The 18174-nt window shown below is 45.6% G+C and overlaps 3 protein-coding genes across 3 annotated transcripts; all 3 read right to left on the reverse strand.

Moving 5' to 3' along the window:
• Positions 1-1448: 1448 nt before the first annotated feature.
• Positions 1449-6792, reverse strand: si:dkey-109j17.5 (zinc finger BED domain-containing protein 4). Its single transcript, XM_056274964.1, has 3 exons — positions 6537-6792; positions 3943-4534; positions 1449-3866 (listed from the first exon to the last, which is right to left on the reverse strand). The coding sequence occupies exons 1-3, from the start codon at positions 6767-6769 to the stop codon at positions 3039-3041; spliced, it is 1653 nt and encodes a 550-aa protein (XP_056130939.1). The 5' UTR covers positions 6770-6792; the 3' UTR covers positions 1449-3038.
• Positions 6793-6845: 53 nt separating this feature from the next.
• On the reverse strand, positions 6846-9165 carry LOC130108277 (short stature homeobox protein 2-like). The gene is made up of 3 exons (XM_056275167.1): positions 8595-9165; positions 7601-7852; positions 6846-6887 (listed from the first exon to the last, which is right to left on the reverse strand). The coding sequence occupies exons 1-3, from the start codon at positions 8742-8744 to the stop codon at positions 6846-6848; spliced, it is 444 nt and encodes a 147-aa protein (XP_056131142.1). The 5' UTR covers positions 8745-9165.
• A 1447-nt stretch (positions 9166-10612) lies between these two features.
• On the reverse strand, positions 10613-16130 carry ccdc115 (coiled-coil domain containing 115). Its single transcript, XM_056274853.1, has 5 exons — positions 15832-16130; positions 13163-13266; positions 12968-13071; positions 12166-12363; positions 10613-11324 (listed from the first exon to the last, which is right to left on the reverse strand). Exons 1-5 carry the CDS (start codon positions 15949-15951, stop codon positions 11209-11211), a joined length of 642 nt encoding a protein of 213 aa, XP_056130828.1. The 5' UTR covers positions 15952-16130; the 3' UTR covers positions 10613-11208.
• Between the last annotated feature and the right edge of the window lie 2044 nt (positions 16131-18174).

Below are 18174 nucleotides of genomic sequence, written 5' to 3' on the forward strand. Positions count from 1 at the left end.
ATGTTTAGAAGCACTTTTTGATCTCTGTGCTATGAATAAATAGTGTCGTGTTTCACATTGTGCATGAACAATCAATCTCTGAAATCACTCTGCATCAATATGGTCCTCTGCCGAGACCAGCTGTGGGGGAGGGGAAGGACTCGGTTGTGTATTTCTGTGTGTGTGTGTGTGTGTGTGTGTGTGTGTCTGTGAGTTCACAAAATGGCTTTCTGCAGTGCAGATGTAATAACTAGAGGCATAAGGGAGAGAGAGTGGGAAGGAGGGGGCAGTTCAATTACAATTCTCCCCCTCCCCTCCGTCTCACTCTCTGCCAAGTAATTCATTTCAGAGGCAATTACCAACAGGACCGCCGCCCAGCCCACTCCTCTAACTCAAATGGATAAGCTGTCATGGCCCCGTTTTGTGTGTGTGTGTATATGTGTGTATATGTGTGTGTATGTGTGAAGCTGTTCCACACATGCACACACTAAACAACACGCCCAAGGGAAGAGCAAGCACACTTTACACCAAACACCTTAAAGACGAGCACGGACACAATCACACAGACATCCAGCGGCACCTTCGGATCTGCAGACGCCGTTTTCGTGCGCCAATAACTGCCGATATCACGGCGATCCACGACGATAATCTCACTGAACATCGAGCGGCTCAAGCCGTCCTCTGCAAAGTGGTTCTTTCACTTTGCGGGGGCAGAGAGATGGGGCTTGCGGTGCCATCGGCGACAGGACGGGAATCCTTTTGAGGCCGCTTAAGTATCGGATGTCTTTCATTTCAGAGACTGACTGACGGATGGCCTCGGATGAGCATTATCTCCCTCTCGCTCTTATCAATCACAAACCAGCAAGACGCGGTGAAGCCACGTGCACTTCATCCTCTGTAGTGGGGACAGAAGAGTTAAAAAAAAAGGATGAAGACAGATAAAAATGCCGTCTCTGGGCAGGACGTGACTGTTTGCTGCCTGCTGATTCAAAATCAGTTGTAATGTAATTATTTTCATTACCCCACCCCCAGCCCAGAGTAACACACAGTCTCCTGAATCAAGACACACACACTTTCTGTTCCTCCTTCACACCAGATGCCCGCTCTGGTGAGCTCACAATCATTTGGTGGTTGGCACCAGAAAAAGCCTTTGGGATACACGTTTCTGCAGCAGCGGCCATGAGGTCACATCCTTCTCAATTTCACGTTATTCAGAGACAGAACTGGAGGTGAAATTGGAAAAGAGGGGGGGGGGAAAGAACCTGTAATGAAATTGGAATGGAATTGACCTGTGCTATCAGAGGGCACGCGGGGCAGAGCCGACTGGAAGGGGGAAATATAAATCCATCAGGGGCCAAAAAAGAGAGCTGGAACGGCCAACTTCTGAGCTTCTGTCCACGATTACAGAGAAGGATGTGTTAATACGTTCAACGCACAAACACACTCCAGTGTCTCTTCATTAAGGACCCAAACTCATTTATTACAGTGTCCTGGTGATGGAGCATACACACAGAGATAGAAAAAAAGAAAGAGGTGTTGTAATATCTTGTCATTCTCTGTCGATCCCTTCCATCTGACGACCACTTCAACGACTTGCCTATATCGAACATTAAATGGACAGTTTGGTGTCCTACTTACATGGTGTAAAACTCACGGAAACCTTTTTTTTTGTGTGTGTAGTTTGGTGTACCTTTTCCCCCCACATTTTCTCCCCAGTTGTATCCGGCCAATTACCCCACCCTTCCGAGCCATCCCGGTCGCTGCTCCGCCCCCTCTGCCGATCCGGGGAGGGCTGCAGACTACCACATGCCTCCTCCGATACATGTGGAGTCAGTCGCCAGCCGCTTCTTTTTCACCTGACAGCGAGGTGTTTCACCGGGGGGACGGAGCACGTGGGAGGATCATGCGACCGACCAGAGGAGGCGCTAGTGCGGCAACCAGGACACGTACCCACATCCGGCTTCCCACCCGCAGACACGGCCAATTGTGTCTGTAGGGACGCCCGACCAAGCCGGAGGTAACACGGGGATTCGAACTGGCAATCTCCGTGTTGGTAGGCAACGGAACAGACCGCTACGCTACCCGGACGCCCTGGTCTACGTTAAACTGTGAGTTTATCCTAGTTTAGCTTCCACCAGGATCAACCCATAGCCATCTTCATGAGCTGCAGAAGAACACATATCCTTCTATGATGGAAAAAGAAGGACGTGTGCATTACGGAAAAATAGTTCAAAGTTATACACTGATTTTTAGGAATTTGCATGTAATTTGCATGTACTCTGAAAATGTTGGTTAAGAAAATTGTTAATGCTAGGCTAACGAATAAGCGGTATTAATGATCAGCTTTGGAGAAGTTGTATTTCCCTTCTTTTGAGAAGGGGATGCTAATGATCCCAGTAGACATCCAGCAGTTGAGCTAAGCTAGGCTAAACTCACTATTATACCCTCAAACCTCACGCACACCTAAAAAAGGTATTCAAAAGTTTGTCTGACTCTGTGTAAGTAGGACAGTAAAATCCGTTCCTATGTTTCCTACATTCACATGGAAATAAACTATAACTTATATTAGTACAACCATTTGGTTATCCTTGGTATTTGACTAGAGTAGTTACTGGCTGGTAGTATACAGGCACAAGCTGTGGTTGGAGTGTGTGTGTGGGGGGGGGCGGGGGGTGAAGGGTCTTGCTTTTGTCTATAGAGGCCCTGGTCAGGCTGTAATGTCAACGTAAATGCTTTAGCATTGATTTTTGCTCCTTGGCATTTTAGTCCACAGCCACGTAGTTGGTTCATCCATACGCAGACTACATGTTAAACAGACGTTATAGCGTTTCACATACAGAAGTCTGTAGACGGCTCCACTCAAGAATGGAAAGAGCCTCCAAACTGAACTTCGGGAGGGAATTTATAACCTCTCATCTCAGCTGATGCTATGATCTTCTGCTGCTATTTGCAGTTCCTCAGAAAAGTGTTAGTAGCCGAAGAGTGGCCTTCTGTAAAAAGTTGTTGGCTTTCTGCCAACCTTTAGTGGCCCCAGTTGAAAGAAAAACTAAAGCTAACCATTAAGTCCATAATGACCTGTAGTTAGCTTTGAGGTAGATAAGTGTCTCAAGGTTCTTTGGTATGACATGGCCTTTCTCCAGCCTCAGACAGCGGCCTGTAGCAGTGAAAATACCCTCCACCACGGTGCCACTCGCAGGTATGGTGAAGGCCTTCTTAGCTACCTGGGCGAGCAGAGGAAAGTCGATCGCCTTGCGCCTCCAGTAATGCAAAGGCTCCTCATCAGTGGGCTCCTCGCGCAGATAGACAGCCAGCTCCTGCTCCAGGCTCTTGGCCTGCATTGCAGGCCTCTGCTTGATAAAGGAGAACAGCTTGCAGGGCCGAGACAGTGAGGAAATGGGAGATGGGGTCGGGGCTGGAGGTGACTGGGCCTGGGGGCAAAGCTCTGTGTTGGAGTCTATGGTGCTGGAGGATGGAGAGTGTTTAGCCAACTCCTCCAGGAGGACCTGCTGGTGCCAGTCTGGGTCGTTGCTCCAGGTGAGTTTGAACTGTGGATCGAGGGTGGTGGCTGTGACATAGAGCGGATCCTCCAGGATTGGGGCGAGCCGCCGCTCCACGGCCTGGGTCAGACCCACTAACAGGGAGGGGCAGTGTGGAACCGAGCTTTCGGATAGATGCTTCCGGAGGCCCAGGACACACGGCAAGGCCAGACTAATAGACGTGTGTCTGTCTGCCGCATCCCCATGCACCATGTCCCAGGCCTCAGCGAACGGCTCCAGAGTGTCTGTCAGCTCCCTCAACAGTGCCCTTTCCAGACCGCCCAGTGCCAACTCCCCTCGACCGCTCACCTCCTCCAGGAAGTCCATGGAGTCCAACAGCCGCCGCAGCACCTGCACCAAACACTGAATATTAAAACATCATTCAAGCAGTCAAAAATCAGTAAAGCTACACATCAGTAGTACACACCTTCAGCTGAGCAGCCCAGTCTCTTGCAGCATTATGTGCACTTCCTGGACTCCTCACTGTGACCGCCGGACCCTCAAACACCTGGCTAAGTTTCTCCAGTGGCACGGCAGAGGTGATGTAGTTGTAGAAACAGGCGGCTTTGGTCAGGGTGGAGGAGAGGATGGGACATGAGCGAAGCCCCTCATGGACACATCGGTCGAGCGAGCGAGTGAAACAGTCGACTCGACAGATGCCCAGCCCTGTCTTCCACGCCTCCTCCCATTCCCCATCCCCTCCCTCCCCGTGGCCATTCCGACTTCCTTCCTCCACCTCATCTCTACTGTCCACCTCTTCTTCATCCTCTTCCTCCTCCTGTCCGCCGCCATTAATATGGAAACCAGGAAGACAACACACCCGTTGGGTTGCTGTGACCGGCAGAGAATCGGCAACGACACGGAAGGCTCTTCCTGACACGCCGTGAGCGTCGCACACCTCATCAAAATCCGTGAGCACGCGACTCCCGGAGCCTCCGCCCGCTAGGGGGAGACACGCCAGGAGAGCTGAACGCATCTGCCAGTCGGACGTGAGGAAATGGCAAGTGACACCCAGGTACCTGCAGAGAAACATAAATTAATTTATCAGTAAGGATGCACGATAATGATTTTTTTTTTTTTTTGGCTACTGTTCAATAACTACCATGGTAGTTTCAGCCGATAATGATATTTTTTCATTTAATTTCAAACCGACTATGCATCTTAGTTTCCAGCAGTGTACTTTATCTATTATTCTACTCTAACTACGATGCAGACATCTATAAAACACTGCTTTACTTCCTACCTGTCCTGATTTAGTACCAAACACTGTTTCAAGACGAACACAGATGACTTCAACTTGAACGGAGAAAACACGTCACTTTTAATTTGGCAGAACATTTTCAGACGTCGTTGCTCTTCCATTTGTCTTACTACAGGTCGAGCCTTAAAGCTTCTCTGTAAAATACGACTATCACAGACACCTCAAGTATTTGTGGTAACTATCAAAAGGGCCGACATCTCTTGGTAGGCTGTAGCTTCACCTGCCTTTCCAGCAACGCCTGTCGTCACCACATAATTAATGCGTCATCATATTGGTGCGGCACATCGGGCATAATTTTGATCTCAGCCCCAACCCTGATAACACGTTCTAGAGAGGGAAATGTAACTGATGGTTTTGTGTAAGTGTAATCAGTGTTGATGGGTGTTACAGTCAACTGAAGCAATAAGATCCTTACCATGTACTACTCCGATGGAGAAACCAGTGTACTCTTGCTCACAGAGGCTTTACCACAGGGCCTCCACGTACCAGGAAACATTGCGTGCAGACTTAGATCATTAGTTTAGGGTCAGTGGGGAAAAAAATAACTGAGATAGAATCGGGTGGGGTGGGGTGGGGAGGATCCATGTGGCAAAAATGCAGTAAGTCACACAATTTTACTTTTTTGATAGCATGTTCCTCATAGCTTTTGCTATAGGATTCCTGTCTTGCCTACCAATGTCTTTATGCGCGCTCAATAATCCAGGTAAGAAAATCACAGAAAGGTGAATCAGTTCATCTGGACACAGCGTTTATTGAGACAAACGTGTCATCGCTCATCTAAGTGACCTCTTCAGTCGCAGCTGACTGCAGGTATCCCCACCCTTACAAACAATACAGTGGCACAACGACCGAAAATGATCAGTTCTGCCTGTCAGTGTGTGGATACGCAGCCTCCTAGGTGGACCCTCGCACGAAAGCGACCAAGTCTGACATGAAATGACAGAGATCAGGCTATCATCATTTCAAAGCCCATATTAAAAGACGTCACATGTGTTTAACCGTCGCGGTTTTCATGATATAAAATGAATGAAGGTGAATGGCTGCTCTGCCGATTGACTTTCATTCATAAAACAACGGTAAGAAAACAGCTCAGCCACGAGAAGTGTTTTATTGTAGCTACTGAGATGGTTTCCAGCTGTGACTGCGATTAATGCTACTCTTGACATTGTATTTTTATAGCGGAGTTTTAATATTGGAGACTATGGCACTTCTGCATGGCGGCGAAGTGAAGAAAGTGAATTATTTTTGGTTCATCAGAGTTCCTCCAGTTCTCCTGTGCTGAGATCAGCAGTGAATGATTTGCTGGCTTGTGAAATACGAGCCACTTCTCGTTTACTTTCAAGACTCTGACCCAAATACATAATGTTTTGGTTTTGACACCGTTGCTGCCCGATCTGACCCAACTGCAGATGTGAGTCACACATGCACACAGTTGACTCAGATCGGGCAGCAACGGAAAGCAGCGCTGGTTGAGCGAGCTAGAAAGTGAATGAAGAGAGGGAGCGGCGACAGAACAAACGTTTTTTGAAGGTTTTGAATCACCACAACCACGAGGTTCTTCATCATGCACTCTTCTGTGCACAACAAAATATAGACCGATAGGTCCAGTAGTTTGCAAGATTTGCCGCAGACACACACACACACACACACACGACTAAATGCATCATCTCCACCAGGCGGCCTGGCAGAGATGATAATAACAGTAACAGCCGTGTATTCACCAACCATGCATTGATTATAATGTTTCTTTGGCTACTCACCCTGGAGCAGCTCTAGAGAGACTCCTGTAGACATCCAGGCTAAGGCTGAGGGCGTGAGCGGAGGCCAGCGCCTGACGCGTGGCCAGCTGGACTTGGTAGGCGTAGGCTGGCAGCAGCTGGTTCTGCAGGTAGTGGCGAGGCTCCGGCGTGTAGCGTGGCTCCAGCAACTGCAGGAGTTCTCTGAAGCCCTGGTTCTCCACTATGGATGCCGGCTGCAGGTCACGCACAATCATCTTAGCTATGGCTTCGGAGATGAGAACCTAATGGTGACAACAGGAAAAAGGATCTTCATTCTTACAAAGCATTTCTTCAGAGTGGCGTGTCTGCACAGGTGACCCTGATGATACGAGACTGTAAGATCATCAGGAGATGCACTGATATGGTTATTGGTATCAGAGATTTTATCTAAGATGCAAATCTGATACCAAAAGCCATGAGTAACATGATGTAAATAAGAGCAAAATGGTTTTATTTACTGCAATTTTGGCACATGGAAGCCTGTATTTCTTTAATAGTGGGGGGGGGGAACCTGATTCAGTTATTTTACACTTTGAATCCCAGCTAATGGTCTAAATCTGCACTGTTCAGTAAAAGTAATGGATGAGATCAGTACTTGGTATTGGCCAATACATAAAAACTCATACTCAGAAATGCTGAAAAAGTGTTATCGGTGCGTCCCTGGTTTCATCCGAATTAAAATACACAAAAGCCTGAAGTTAACTTAATTCAAAATGTAAATCTGAGCGATGCAAACGCAATCCCCACCATTTCATTTACTATTTATGCATGCCTTATTTGGGTCAGAATTAAAATTTCAACGCATTAATCCAATTTGCATTTGCACCCAATGTTGGGAATGCACATTTGCTGACAAAATTAAATGTTATATATATATTCTTTTTAACTTTTATCCTTACATTCCGAGACAAATTCCTTGTATGTTCTTGCACTCTGCAATAAATCTGATTCTGATTCAGATGAAACATCTGGAACCAAGTTAAGTTGCTTCCATAAAAATGAGCTTGACAATTTGCGTTGCTCACTGACAGCTGAGTTGAACACACCTGCCGTGGGTCGTGTCTGTCAAACTTGGTCAGTCCTCCACCACCACCACCACCACCACCTCCTCCTCCTCCCTCTACGGTCCCTATCCCCCCCACTCCTCCTCCTCTTCCTCCTCCGGCGCTGATGGGGTGGGAGGTGTAGCGAGTGTTGCCTCCGTTGCCGGTGAAGCTGTGCAGGGTGCCAGAGGAGTAAGCCTCTCTCTTCATGTCCTTCCTCTTCACAAACTCATCATACATGGCCTGGTGCTTCCGCTGGGTCAGAAAACGAGCGACAGGGAGAGAGGGATGGCGGTGAAAGGTCATGACTGTGATGTCAATTGACATCTGCAAGCTTCTCTTTCCATGTTATGGTACCTGCATCACTACGCTAGATTACCCTGTAAAATCTATGAGAGAGGGTCCATAGGTATTGGAGGATATAGGGCCGGGAACATACGATGAGGTGTTAGACTGACCACCTCCATATGGATGATGTGGTGCTATTCAGTGGGTGACCATTGGTTCTTTCACAAGACATGTGCACATGAGAAACTGTTGGTAAATGATCATCAGTAATGTGGATGTGGGGACCCGGCAGGTAGAGAGACAATTCACTGTTCACGCCTCTAAAACAGTGGAACAAGTTCAGGAGCGGTCTCGCTTTACTGTGCTGCAGCCTTTAAGAGCAGGGAATGACAACATTTAAGTTATAGCCACCATATTACCACAACCCCCATCTAGCCTCACGTCACCATGTGTCATCCACATGCCGAGCAGTGCGCAGAAACGGGACAGGCAGCACTTCCAGATGGCAGCACACAGCTTATCAAAAGAGTTGGTCACGTCTCACATAGACATTGATCATAACCAGCCCCCCTAGCTGAAGGCACCGGGGGGCGTCTGTTTATCGAGGCGTACTGAGCAGCAGAAACGGGACAAGGCCAAGCATAACCGTGGACGGGGGGGGGGGGCTGAATAACTAAGGGTTTCCACAGCGGGGTTTTTAAACGATTACCTTCAGATGCGTTACGAAGTTGGACGTGACGCTCCTCTTGGCCTGGATCCGGGTGCCACAAGCCTTGCAGTTGGACTCGATCTTGCCGTTCTCGCCTTCGAACACAATGTTAAAGTAGTCCAGGATGGACACCTTGGAGACTGACGCCATTGGAGCCGACGGTGTTCCTGCCGAGGGTCTGAACAACGTGAGATGCGAACGGGAGCTCGCCCGTGGTCATGAGCGGGGGAGCGCGGGGGCGGCGGCGGAGGGGGGGGTTTGTTGATGGCAGCGGAAGTGTTGCGGTCAGTTTTGCGCTCACGAAAGAAAACGGATTCCCCAATTGAAGCCGTGTGGTGCCGCGGATCTGCGCGTCACACGTCACAGCCGCGCGCGTCGTCCGGTGAGGTCCGCGTGTGTGTCCCGTTTCTCCCCGCTCACCCTCCGCGTCACGGGCGGGAGGCAGCGCGGCAGGGGCGGCGTGTTTTGACGGGGGGCAGTCCGGTCTGCTGGGATGGACCAGGAAGTCCTCCGGAGAGAACGGGAGTCTCGTTTCCTGCCGCCGCTTCGACACGACTCGGTCATGTCCGGCTGGCGGAGCTGCGGACCAGGGAGGAGGAGGAGGAGGAGGAGGAGGAGGCGCCCTTCTAACGCTTCATTGTCACATGTTCACGCCCCGCTGCCTCTTGCAGCTTATATAGAGCCACGGAATCTCATCGTCTTCATTTATGTATATGTGTGGGTTTTATTTATATGTGTGTGTGTGTGTGTGTGTGTGTGTGTGTGTGTGTGTGTGCACAACGCATTGAGTACAATACAATGCAATGAGAGAAGAAAACGGATAGAACGATTATTTTGTGTTTTGAGGCGAATCAGCTCGTCTGGACACCACGTGTAACGAGAGAGACGTCTCATCGCTCGTCGCAGTGACCCCCTTCAGCCTCAGCTGACCGCAGGTGTCCCCGTCCTTATACACACAACACGGTGGCATAACGACCCAAACCAACGATCGGCTCCGTATGCAAATTACCGGGTCCATTAGCTAGAGTCACAATGGCGCCGCGTACTGTCCGCAGAGGATTGGGCAGCAGTTGCGATCACAGCGGCGTAAGATGACGACTCTAGTCGTGGCCACGCCCCTATCTGTTCATGGCCACGCCCCTATCTGCATGTGGAGCCGATCGTTGCCCTCGGTCGTTGTGCCCCTGTGTTTATCAGGGTGGGAGACCTGCAGTCAGTTGAGACTGAAGGAGTCACTTAGTGCAGTGTTTCTCAACCGGGGGTCCGCGGACCCCTAGTGGTCCGTAGTGTAATTGCAAGGGGTCCGTGAAAATAAAATAGCTTTAAAAAAAGATCCTATGACATTTATAGAAATAGGATTATTTTACTCAAATGTGACTGAGACCTTTATCTACCTAAACTATAAAGGGTAACGGGACTTTTTTCTCTAATTACATCTGTTTCACAAGTGTAATTTATTGTATTTTAATAAGAGATCTCGCTCCCGTTTGCATTGTTAAAAGTTACTGCATAAAAATTCTGTTACATATATCTGAAAGTTACTGAATACATATTCTGTTGTGTTACATATATCTGAAAGTTACTGCATAAGAATTCTGTTTTGTTAACTATATCTAAGTTACAACTGAAAGCTCTTATTTTTGCCCCAAAGAGTGAATAAATGCTATAATGCAATTTAAAATGCAGTTTCTACTGTTTCTATCAAATTGCAACCCCCCTCCCCCAAGATCAGGTGGAGGGGTCCTCAGGGTAGATCAAAAATACGCAGGGGGTCCAGGACCCCAAAAAGGTTGAGAACCACTGACTTAGTGGACTGGTGAAACGTTTCTCTCCCAGTAAAGGTGGTGTCCAGATGAGCCGATCCAACCTCTCTGGGATCTTCTTACCTGGGTTATTGAGCATCCATAAAGAGAGCAGCAGCAATAGTAGTAGTCTGTGTTTTGACGTGTATTCTTTTCTATCATATTTCATCTCAAGTAAAATGAAAACAATACATGTTCATTTTATCTCCTTTCTTTACTCATCATTGCTTTTGTATGCATTTTTATGTAAAGTGCATTGCAATTTGATCAACAAAATATACTATATGAAGTTTAGCCGATTCGATTTATTGATGTGTACCATTATCTATATTCATTGTACGTTTTTAATAAGTATGTGGATCCATAAAGAGTAGCGAATCTCTTCCCTTGCTCACTTTTGAAAGGAATTACAATTATTTGACACAGGTCCCCAAATTGGGAGGGGGGGCAGTTTGTGTAGGTGCTTTTGAGGCCACCACATCAATAGACTGAATATCACTAAACGTCTCATCCAACCCAACATATTTCTTTATCACGTGCGTAAGAAAGTACACAGAATGTATCAAAATCACATTTTAATGGAGTAAATCCTGATAGGTTCTGTATAAAACACTAACTTACACGGGCTTATGAGAAGACATTTCGGCCTATCAACGTCAACCACAAAACATCTAGCAATGTCAAAGACAGATCTGGCAGACGGCCGCAACAGCACAGTTTAAAACTCAGGTGTGTAACCATTAAATAAATAGTAAGCGAATCTGTGGCCAAAACATGCCATGAGGGATGTTTTCTGGCGGAGGATCCGAGACTCAGTCTGTGCAGGTTTTCTGCTCCTCGAGGTCGTCCGTCACCTTCAGACTGAGCTCCTGTCTGGTTTTTAAGACGGCACTCTGCAGGGTGGCCACCTCGACAGACAGATCTATGACTGGAACAACAGAGAATGGGAAGAAGGTCAATTGTATGGTTTGATTTAGAGGTTGTACAGGTCAGGATGAATCAACATGAGAAATTCTTTTATTGCCATGTGCATTACATGCACTGGACAGTGCAAGAACAATACCTAAATGAAATAAAGTAAAATGAAAAATATATGTGATATAGCCATCCATCCATTATCCAAACTGCTTATCCTGCTCTCAGGGTCATGGGGATGCTGGAGCCTATCCCAGCAGTCATGTACACAGCAAAACTAAATTAAACGTACATTTATCCATAATCAGTGTGGGTAAAACCAGTTTAGCCAGATCAAATGATGCACAAATAATGTTTTGTTCATCCCATGCCGCCATCTTCTGTCAATTTAATTCAGGCCGGCTTCAGTAGAAAAGCCTTTTTTTTCAGGACTACGCACGGACATTTGAAGGGCAGCATTCAATACAATAAATATTCCCACAAAAAATATTTTATTTTGAAGGAGCCGCTTCCATTTTCCTCATGAACACTCGTTCATTTCATCGTGAGAAACGTACACTCTAACTATGTATGTTCTGGGGCCATTTTGTGGCAGGTTGAGCACCTGCTCACCACCGCCACCACCACCATCATCCACAACCACAAAATAATTACCCTTCTTAACCATATAGGCTACTTGTTTAACCAACAATGTGGACAATCTATAGCAACAGCATTGCTTATCATCCATTTTCCCCATAGAATATAGATTTTGGATATATCCATCAAAATAATCAAACATCTACATGGGTCATATTACTTTTTGTTTTCACAGTTGTCAAAATCAAGTATAAAGATTTTCAGAAGTGCCACACCTTGCTTGAATGAGGACTGTGCTTGTTTCAGAGACTGGGGCACCAGAATCCCAAACCATTTCAGTGGATCTTGCTGAGGAGTTTGGTCACTTTCGATAACTGGAGGGGCTTCAGTGGGCTCCATTTTCATCGAGGACGTCTCAGTATTTGCCTCTTTTTCTGTGGTGTCTTTCGTTGATTTGACTCTTCTCCTTACACCTATGAAATGATTTCATTAGTTTACAACAGTTGCATTGTAAAAAACATTTGGGTGCCTGGGGTCAGCTGTCCAGGGTGGCGGCGAGTGGGGAGGGGGGATGGAGAGGAGGGTGCAGGCAGGGTGGAGTAGGTGGAGAGGAGTGTCCGGGGTGATTTGCAATGGAAGGGCGCCAGCGAGAGTTGAGGGGAGGGTTGCAGGATGGTTGTGGGACCGGCTGTGTTGTATGGTTTGGAGACAGGGGCACTGATGAGGAGACAAGCAGCGGAGCTGGAGGGAGCGGAGTTTGGGATGCTGGGATTTTCATTGGGGGTGGAAGCGAGTGTATTGGAGGGACAGCTCGGGGGGGGGGGGCAGGAGAGGTGGGATTGAGAAGGCTTGGACATGTGTGGAGGAGAGATGCTGGGTATATTGGGGGAAGGATGCTGAGTGTGGCGCTGCCGGGGGAGAGGGGGGGCCAGGGAGGAGGTTTGCGGGTGTGGTGGGAGGGGACATGTGGGTGGCTGGTGTGGCAGGGGAGGACGACCCCTAGTGGGAGCAGCCAAAAGTAGTGGTAGTAGCACAGTAAAAAACACTGACGCGCCACACTGAGCATGACACACTCACCGCTGTCTTCCGGTCCAATCGTCTCCACTTCTTTTCTGTTTTCAGCGGAAGATTTCTGCGTCGTTTGTTCGGTGCAAAACTCCACCTCGCCACTGTCCAATGGTCTGTGCCAAGAAACACCTTGAAATATTTAGACAATTTATTTCTGCTGAATCGAAAACCGTTCAGCTCCACAGAAAGGAAGGTGATGCTCACCTCGCGTGCACACAGACACGTGGCTTCATCTCACTTGCGTACTGAAGAGCAGACACTTGTTTGTTGCCCATGGAATATCGTGCCTTTGACATAGAAAACCATCCCTGTGGACAGAGTTACATAGACATTAGATTTGTGTCTGTCAAACACAAACACCTGTGTGTGTGTGTGTGTGTGTGTGTGTGTGTGTGTGTGTGTGTGTGTGTGTGTGTGTAAATTGGTGGGAACCAGCACAGTACAACATATACAGTTAGTGAAAAGATCGAAGTACCATCACTTTGCATCAGTGCTGTGTGAGTTGGGGAGCTGGTTAGTGGGAGATTCAATCATCTCACTACTGTAATCCACACCTCGACCTCATTAAACCATTCTGAGGTCATTCTGGATTCTGTTGGGTCCCAGTTTGTGGTTCCTGCCCTACTGAAGTCAGTGGTGGATTGTTCAAAATACATCGCCGTACGGTTTCTGCTACAAAGCCCAGGGCGTAGGTCAGTTCTGTGTGAAAATACTTCAACTACATTTAGCACTTTTTTTTCTACGGCCCTTTGTTTTGATTTCACTTACTACCGATAGACGAATTAATAAAAATTAGGTTTTAACAAACAAAGCTAATTTCAGTTGCTAACTAGAAGTACTGGACAGTTGGGAGAAACATCTTCACATTTCAGGCAACACAGAATTGTGAAAAGTGAAAATGCATACTTGGAAATGAAAAAGGCTATAAATACTATCAAAATTATTGTTCACCTGCTCATTTTTTTTAATTAATTTATTTTCAAGGAAAACAAATTGAACTGAACAGTGACAGTTGAAAGACTATGATATTTTTTTTTAATCCTTTTAACATCCCATTTACCCACATCCTGCTCCCCTCTATCTACTCCTACCCCTTCCTGCAGGCCCCTTCTCAGAACAGAATTAAACCACATTACAGTAGGTTAAATATAAACACGAAGAAGGAAACAAAAGAAGCAAAAAAAAGACAAGTTAAATAAATGAATAAAAACCTGCTCATTTATGATCACATTTGCTCTCAAAGTGTGACCTGTTCCAACAAACTGAAAACTTAACCGATAGTAATTCAACACCAGACATTTGTCTTGATGCATGCTCAATAATCCAGGTGAGAAAATCAGAGAAGGTTGAGTCAGTTCATCTGGACACGACGTTTACTGACAGATACGTTTCATCACTCACGCTAAGTGTCCACTTGATACACTTGATACACTCAGCACCATAACATAACTGGAAAACAACTCTTGCTTAGGTGAGATATATTTTCCTTTACATAAAGGGTATTTTTTTCCGATTCTTTGATGGATTTTATTGAAGTGGGACCCAACGGAGTTTACAGTGATTTTCTGTGTGAACTTAAAAACGCATCCCTGTATTGTTCATTTATTTTACCATATCTGATCTACCATGTGGAGGTATGGGGTAACAGCTACAAAACCAACCTTACAACCATTATGTATACTACAAAAAAGAGCCATAAGGATAGTTAATAATGTAAGATATGAACACACCAACAAGTTGTTTTTAAAGTCAAGTGCCCTGAAGTTCAGGGATTTAGTAGAATTTAACACAGCACAAATAATGTTCACTGCAAGAAACAACCTGCTACCGAGTAATATGCAATAAATATTCTCAGACAGAGAAGGGGAATGTAATTTGAGAGGGAAATCAAATTTCAAGGAATGATGTGTTGGTACAACTTTGAAGAGCATGGGCATTTCAATCTGTGGGGTAAACATGTGGAACAGTCTGAGCATGGGACTCAAACGAAGTACAAACATTACACAGTTCAAGAAGAAGTACAAAGGACTGGTCAAGAGATATAGGGACGAGGAAGAGTTGTGTTATTGTTATTTATCTCTGAACATTTCTCATTAAATTTTTTTTCATTTTTCTTTCCATGACACTGGGTGGATACTTGGGTTGTATGTAGCACCGAGCTCTGTTTATTCTTGGTACATGACATTAGGGTGTGTTTTTCCTTCTCTCCTGTGTTTTTGGTGCGTTTTTCTTTTTTCTCTTATTGTTCACAGTACTTGAGTTTGTAGGGTGCAGCACAGCTTGCATTGTATGTGAGCTACACAGTACAGTGGGAACCGAGTTTGAAATGTATAGTAGTGAATTCACTTAAGAGTCGGTGAGAAGGGGTTGGAAAAACAAGTGTATACTTCCTCCTACTCCCTTTCCAACAAATAATCTGATGCACACGGAGATTTGTTCCCTGGGTTTGATATGTGGATTTGTTGATCACTTCAGATTATTGGCAATGGTTTAGCTGTACGTTATATCCTGCTTATTTATACGTTAGAAATAAATATCATTCATTCATCTGTTTCGTGTGGACACAGTGAAAACAGGCGTTAATTCTGCTTGAATTGCCATCTCACCACATTTGTGAATACACGTGTGTTAGTTTTGTGTGTTTAACGTTCTGCGTCCATGTGATCCGTTTACATAAACCCTCGGTGATCGTTGCTGTTGGCACTTAAACTAGCGCGTCGTCCGCACCACAGTACGACGCCTCCGCCTGAAAACCAGACCGCCAGATGACTGAAACCATAAAGAAAGCTAGCGTTCTGTGCACCTAAAACCGGCGTCCGTTATACAGTTTTTTTTTCTTATCAGTGTGTCACGTAATGTCGATATAAAACTACCTGCTCTATGAGGGAGTTGAGAGAGGCTCGTTTCTCCTCCAGTAACTCCAGTTGCTCCATGAAACGAAGCAGCTTTTCGTCCATCAGTAGCGACGCCTCGTCTCTCTCCGACAGAACCATCTCGGTTTTTACGCTACTAAACTATAATATATATATATGTGTGTATATATATATGTGTATATATATATATCTATATACACACACACACCGTGATACACTTTAATATACCTTATCAACGTCACTGAAGAATATTTCCAACTCAGTTTTCATGCGGTTTGCTAACTACTTCCGCTATAGGTCACAAGACAGGATGCGTCATGTGACCTGCTGTTTACGGAAGCTACGGCAAGCTGATAGGGCCAAACGTATGGGGGAAACGCAGTTTTTTTTGCCCCATTAGGGGTTTTCCGAATGAAGCGATGTGTTTTAAAAAAAAATTAAAAGTCATTAAAGCTAAGAAAGGCATATATTTGTATGCCAGCCTCTGCACAAGCGATCTGTTGTTAAATGAATGAGACCTTTGTGCCTCCTATCGTTTGCCTTTTACGTATTTAGGTCCATCCAGCGTCCAAACCGCTTGTCCTGCTCTCAGGACGCTGCAGGGGAGGTCTTAATTTTGTGACACACCGTGCATAAGGAACAACATCATTTGTTTGATGTTGTATTTGATCGTCTAAAATCTTGTAATTAATCAAAAGCTTCTTCTGTTGTCTTTACATTGTGTCCAGACGAACTGATTCAGCTTTCTTTGACTTTCTTCTTTCAGACCTTTTTCTTTTACTTTTAATTCTCATATTCATTATTCCTGTTCTCAGAACAAGAGACACAGTCAGCACATTGCTGATAATTTATGAAAGAGGAGATATTTAGATGCTACAGTATGGTAGACCTGTCTGTGGTTTGGACTACATGGTAACATGAAGAGTCATCCCCAATATTAATAACAGCATGATCTGTTTGTCTTGTCATGCCTCGCCAATCTACAGATCCATTTGCACACTTTCACTGCCATGCTTTCAATCTACAATCTCACTTTTGTGAATTTTGGTAGTCTTTTCATTTTTAATCTTATGTTGGTCATTGTTTAAGTTATTAAGTTTTAGAGCATCCACTCAAATAAGAGCATCTGCAAATAAACGCTTAACTGTGTAACCAACAAATAACAATTAACCCTGCAACAAATTTCAACAAAGTGTCAAAGAACTCTACTGCCAACCAAAGGTGTAGGCTCTCTTGATATTATATCCATCCATCCATCCATCCATTATCCAAACTGCTTATCCTGCTCTCAGGGTCGTGGGGATGCTGGAGCCTATCCCAGCAGTCATTGGGCGGCAGGCGGGGAAACACCCTCCCTGTGTGTGTGTGTGTGTGTGTGTGTGTGTGTGTGTGTGTGTGTATATAAATCCAATGAGTCAAGTAAATTCATTAGCCCGTTTCATGCCATAAGCAATCATCAGCTGTCTGTATATATACTTTATACATTAGCAGCAGATGAGTGAACGAAACAAGCTTGTACTGCTATGTATCAAAAAAATTTCCTACATCTACATATAGTATTGTTCCAGAGAGGACCAGAAAAATAGCAGAAAATTAAAATATAATTATAATAATTATGCAAAATATGCATTTTCTAAAAATGGCAAAAAAACACTTTTCTCGGCATTTCAAGTGATTCTGAGCATTTGGGGGGAGGGAGTTGGAGTTGGGGGGGGGGTTAGGGGCAGGGGGGAGGCGGTTAGCTGGCAGGATGAAGAGGGGAGATTTAGACGGGTGGATAGCTAATAAACGTCATGATCACCGCAACTTGGTTGCGGGTCACTTACTAGTGTGTGTATATATATATATATATATATATATATATATATATACACACACACACACATACATAACTCACCTCTGACCCCTTTATTCTCATCAGAGATTGTTCATGAAATGACCCTAAACACACACACACACACACACACACACACACACACAGTTGCTTGCTGGAAGTCCATAAGTCCGATAAAGACATTCCTCCTTGTTAACAGTGTGTTTCTGGTGACTGTATTGTCCAATTCTTGATCAATAAGTTTTGTTGCATGTTGGGCATATGAAGTGTGAGTTAGTGGGGGCAGGCATGGTTGTGTGTCTCCTTAGCCTTTCTGCTGTTTTTTCACATTCCTCTCCATTTCCAGCTGTTCTATACCTCTGTGGCAGATCTCCCATCAGTTGGAGCGGTTGATGGCAGCTTGCTCCAGTCTCAAGGGGTTGATACAACACTTCTTCAGTGATCCAAAGGAGTTGAATCAAGTGCAACTGGACTTGGTATATATCCGTGAAGACGTTTCGCCTCTCATC

This window comes from Lampris incognitus, chromosome 2 (assembly GCF_029633865.1).
Source record: "Lampris incognitus isolate fLamInc1 chromosome 2, fLamInc1.hap2, whole genome shotgun sequence".
In the NCBI taxonomy this organism is placed as follows: Eukaryota; Metazoa; Chordata; class Actinopteri; order Lampriformes; family Lampridae; genus Lampris; species Lampris incognitus.

What these genes read in the sequence shown, in the direction of transcription:
- si:dkey-109j17.5 (XM_056274964.1), bottom strand. Translation starts at nt 6,769, where the DNA reads ATGATTGTGCGTGACCTGCAGCCGGCATCCATAGTGGAGAACCAGGGC. An exon ending in CTCTCTAGAGCTGCTCCAGG is followed by an intron (nt 4,535 to 6,536) that starts GTGAGTAGCCAA and finishes GTTTCTCTGCAG; the next exon opens with GTACCTGGGTGTCACTTGCC. An exon ending in ACTGGGCTGCTCAGCTGAAG is followed by an intron (nt 3,867 to 3,942) that starts GTGTGTACTACT and finishes TGTTTGGTGCAG; the next exon opens with GTGCTGCGGCGGCTGTTGGA.
- LOC130108277 (XM_056275167.1), bottom strand. Translation starts at nt 8,744, where the DNA reads ATGGCGTCAGTCTCCAAGGTGTCCATCCTGGACTACTTTAACATTGTG. An exon ending in ACTTCGTAACGCATCTGAAG is followed by an intron (nt 7,853 to 8,594) that starts GTAATCGTTTAA and finishes TTTCTGACCCAG; the next exon opens with CGGAAGCACCAGGCCATGTA. An exon ending in ACAGACACGACCCACGGCAG is followed by an intron (nt 6,888 to 7,600) that starts GTGTGTTCAACT and finishes ATGATCTTACAG; the next exon opens with TCTCGTATCATCAGGGTCAC.
- ccdc115 (XM_056274853.1), bottom strand. Translation starts at nt 15,951, where the DNA reads ATGGTTCTGTCGGAGAGAGACGAGGCGTCGCTACTGATGGACGAAAAG. An exon ending in TCAACTCCCTCATAGAGCAG is followed by an intron (nt 13,267 to 15,831) that starts GTAGTTTTATAT and finishes CTCTGTCCACAG; the next exon opens with GGATGGTTTTCTATGTCAAA. An exon ending in CGTGTCTGTGTGCACGCGAG is followed by an intron (nt 13,072 to 13,162) that starts GTGAGCATCACC and finishes TTCTTGGCACAG; the next exon opens with ACCATTGGACAGTGGCGAGG.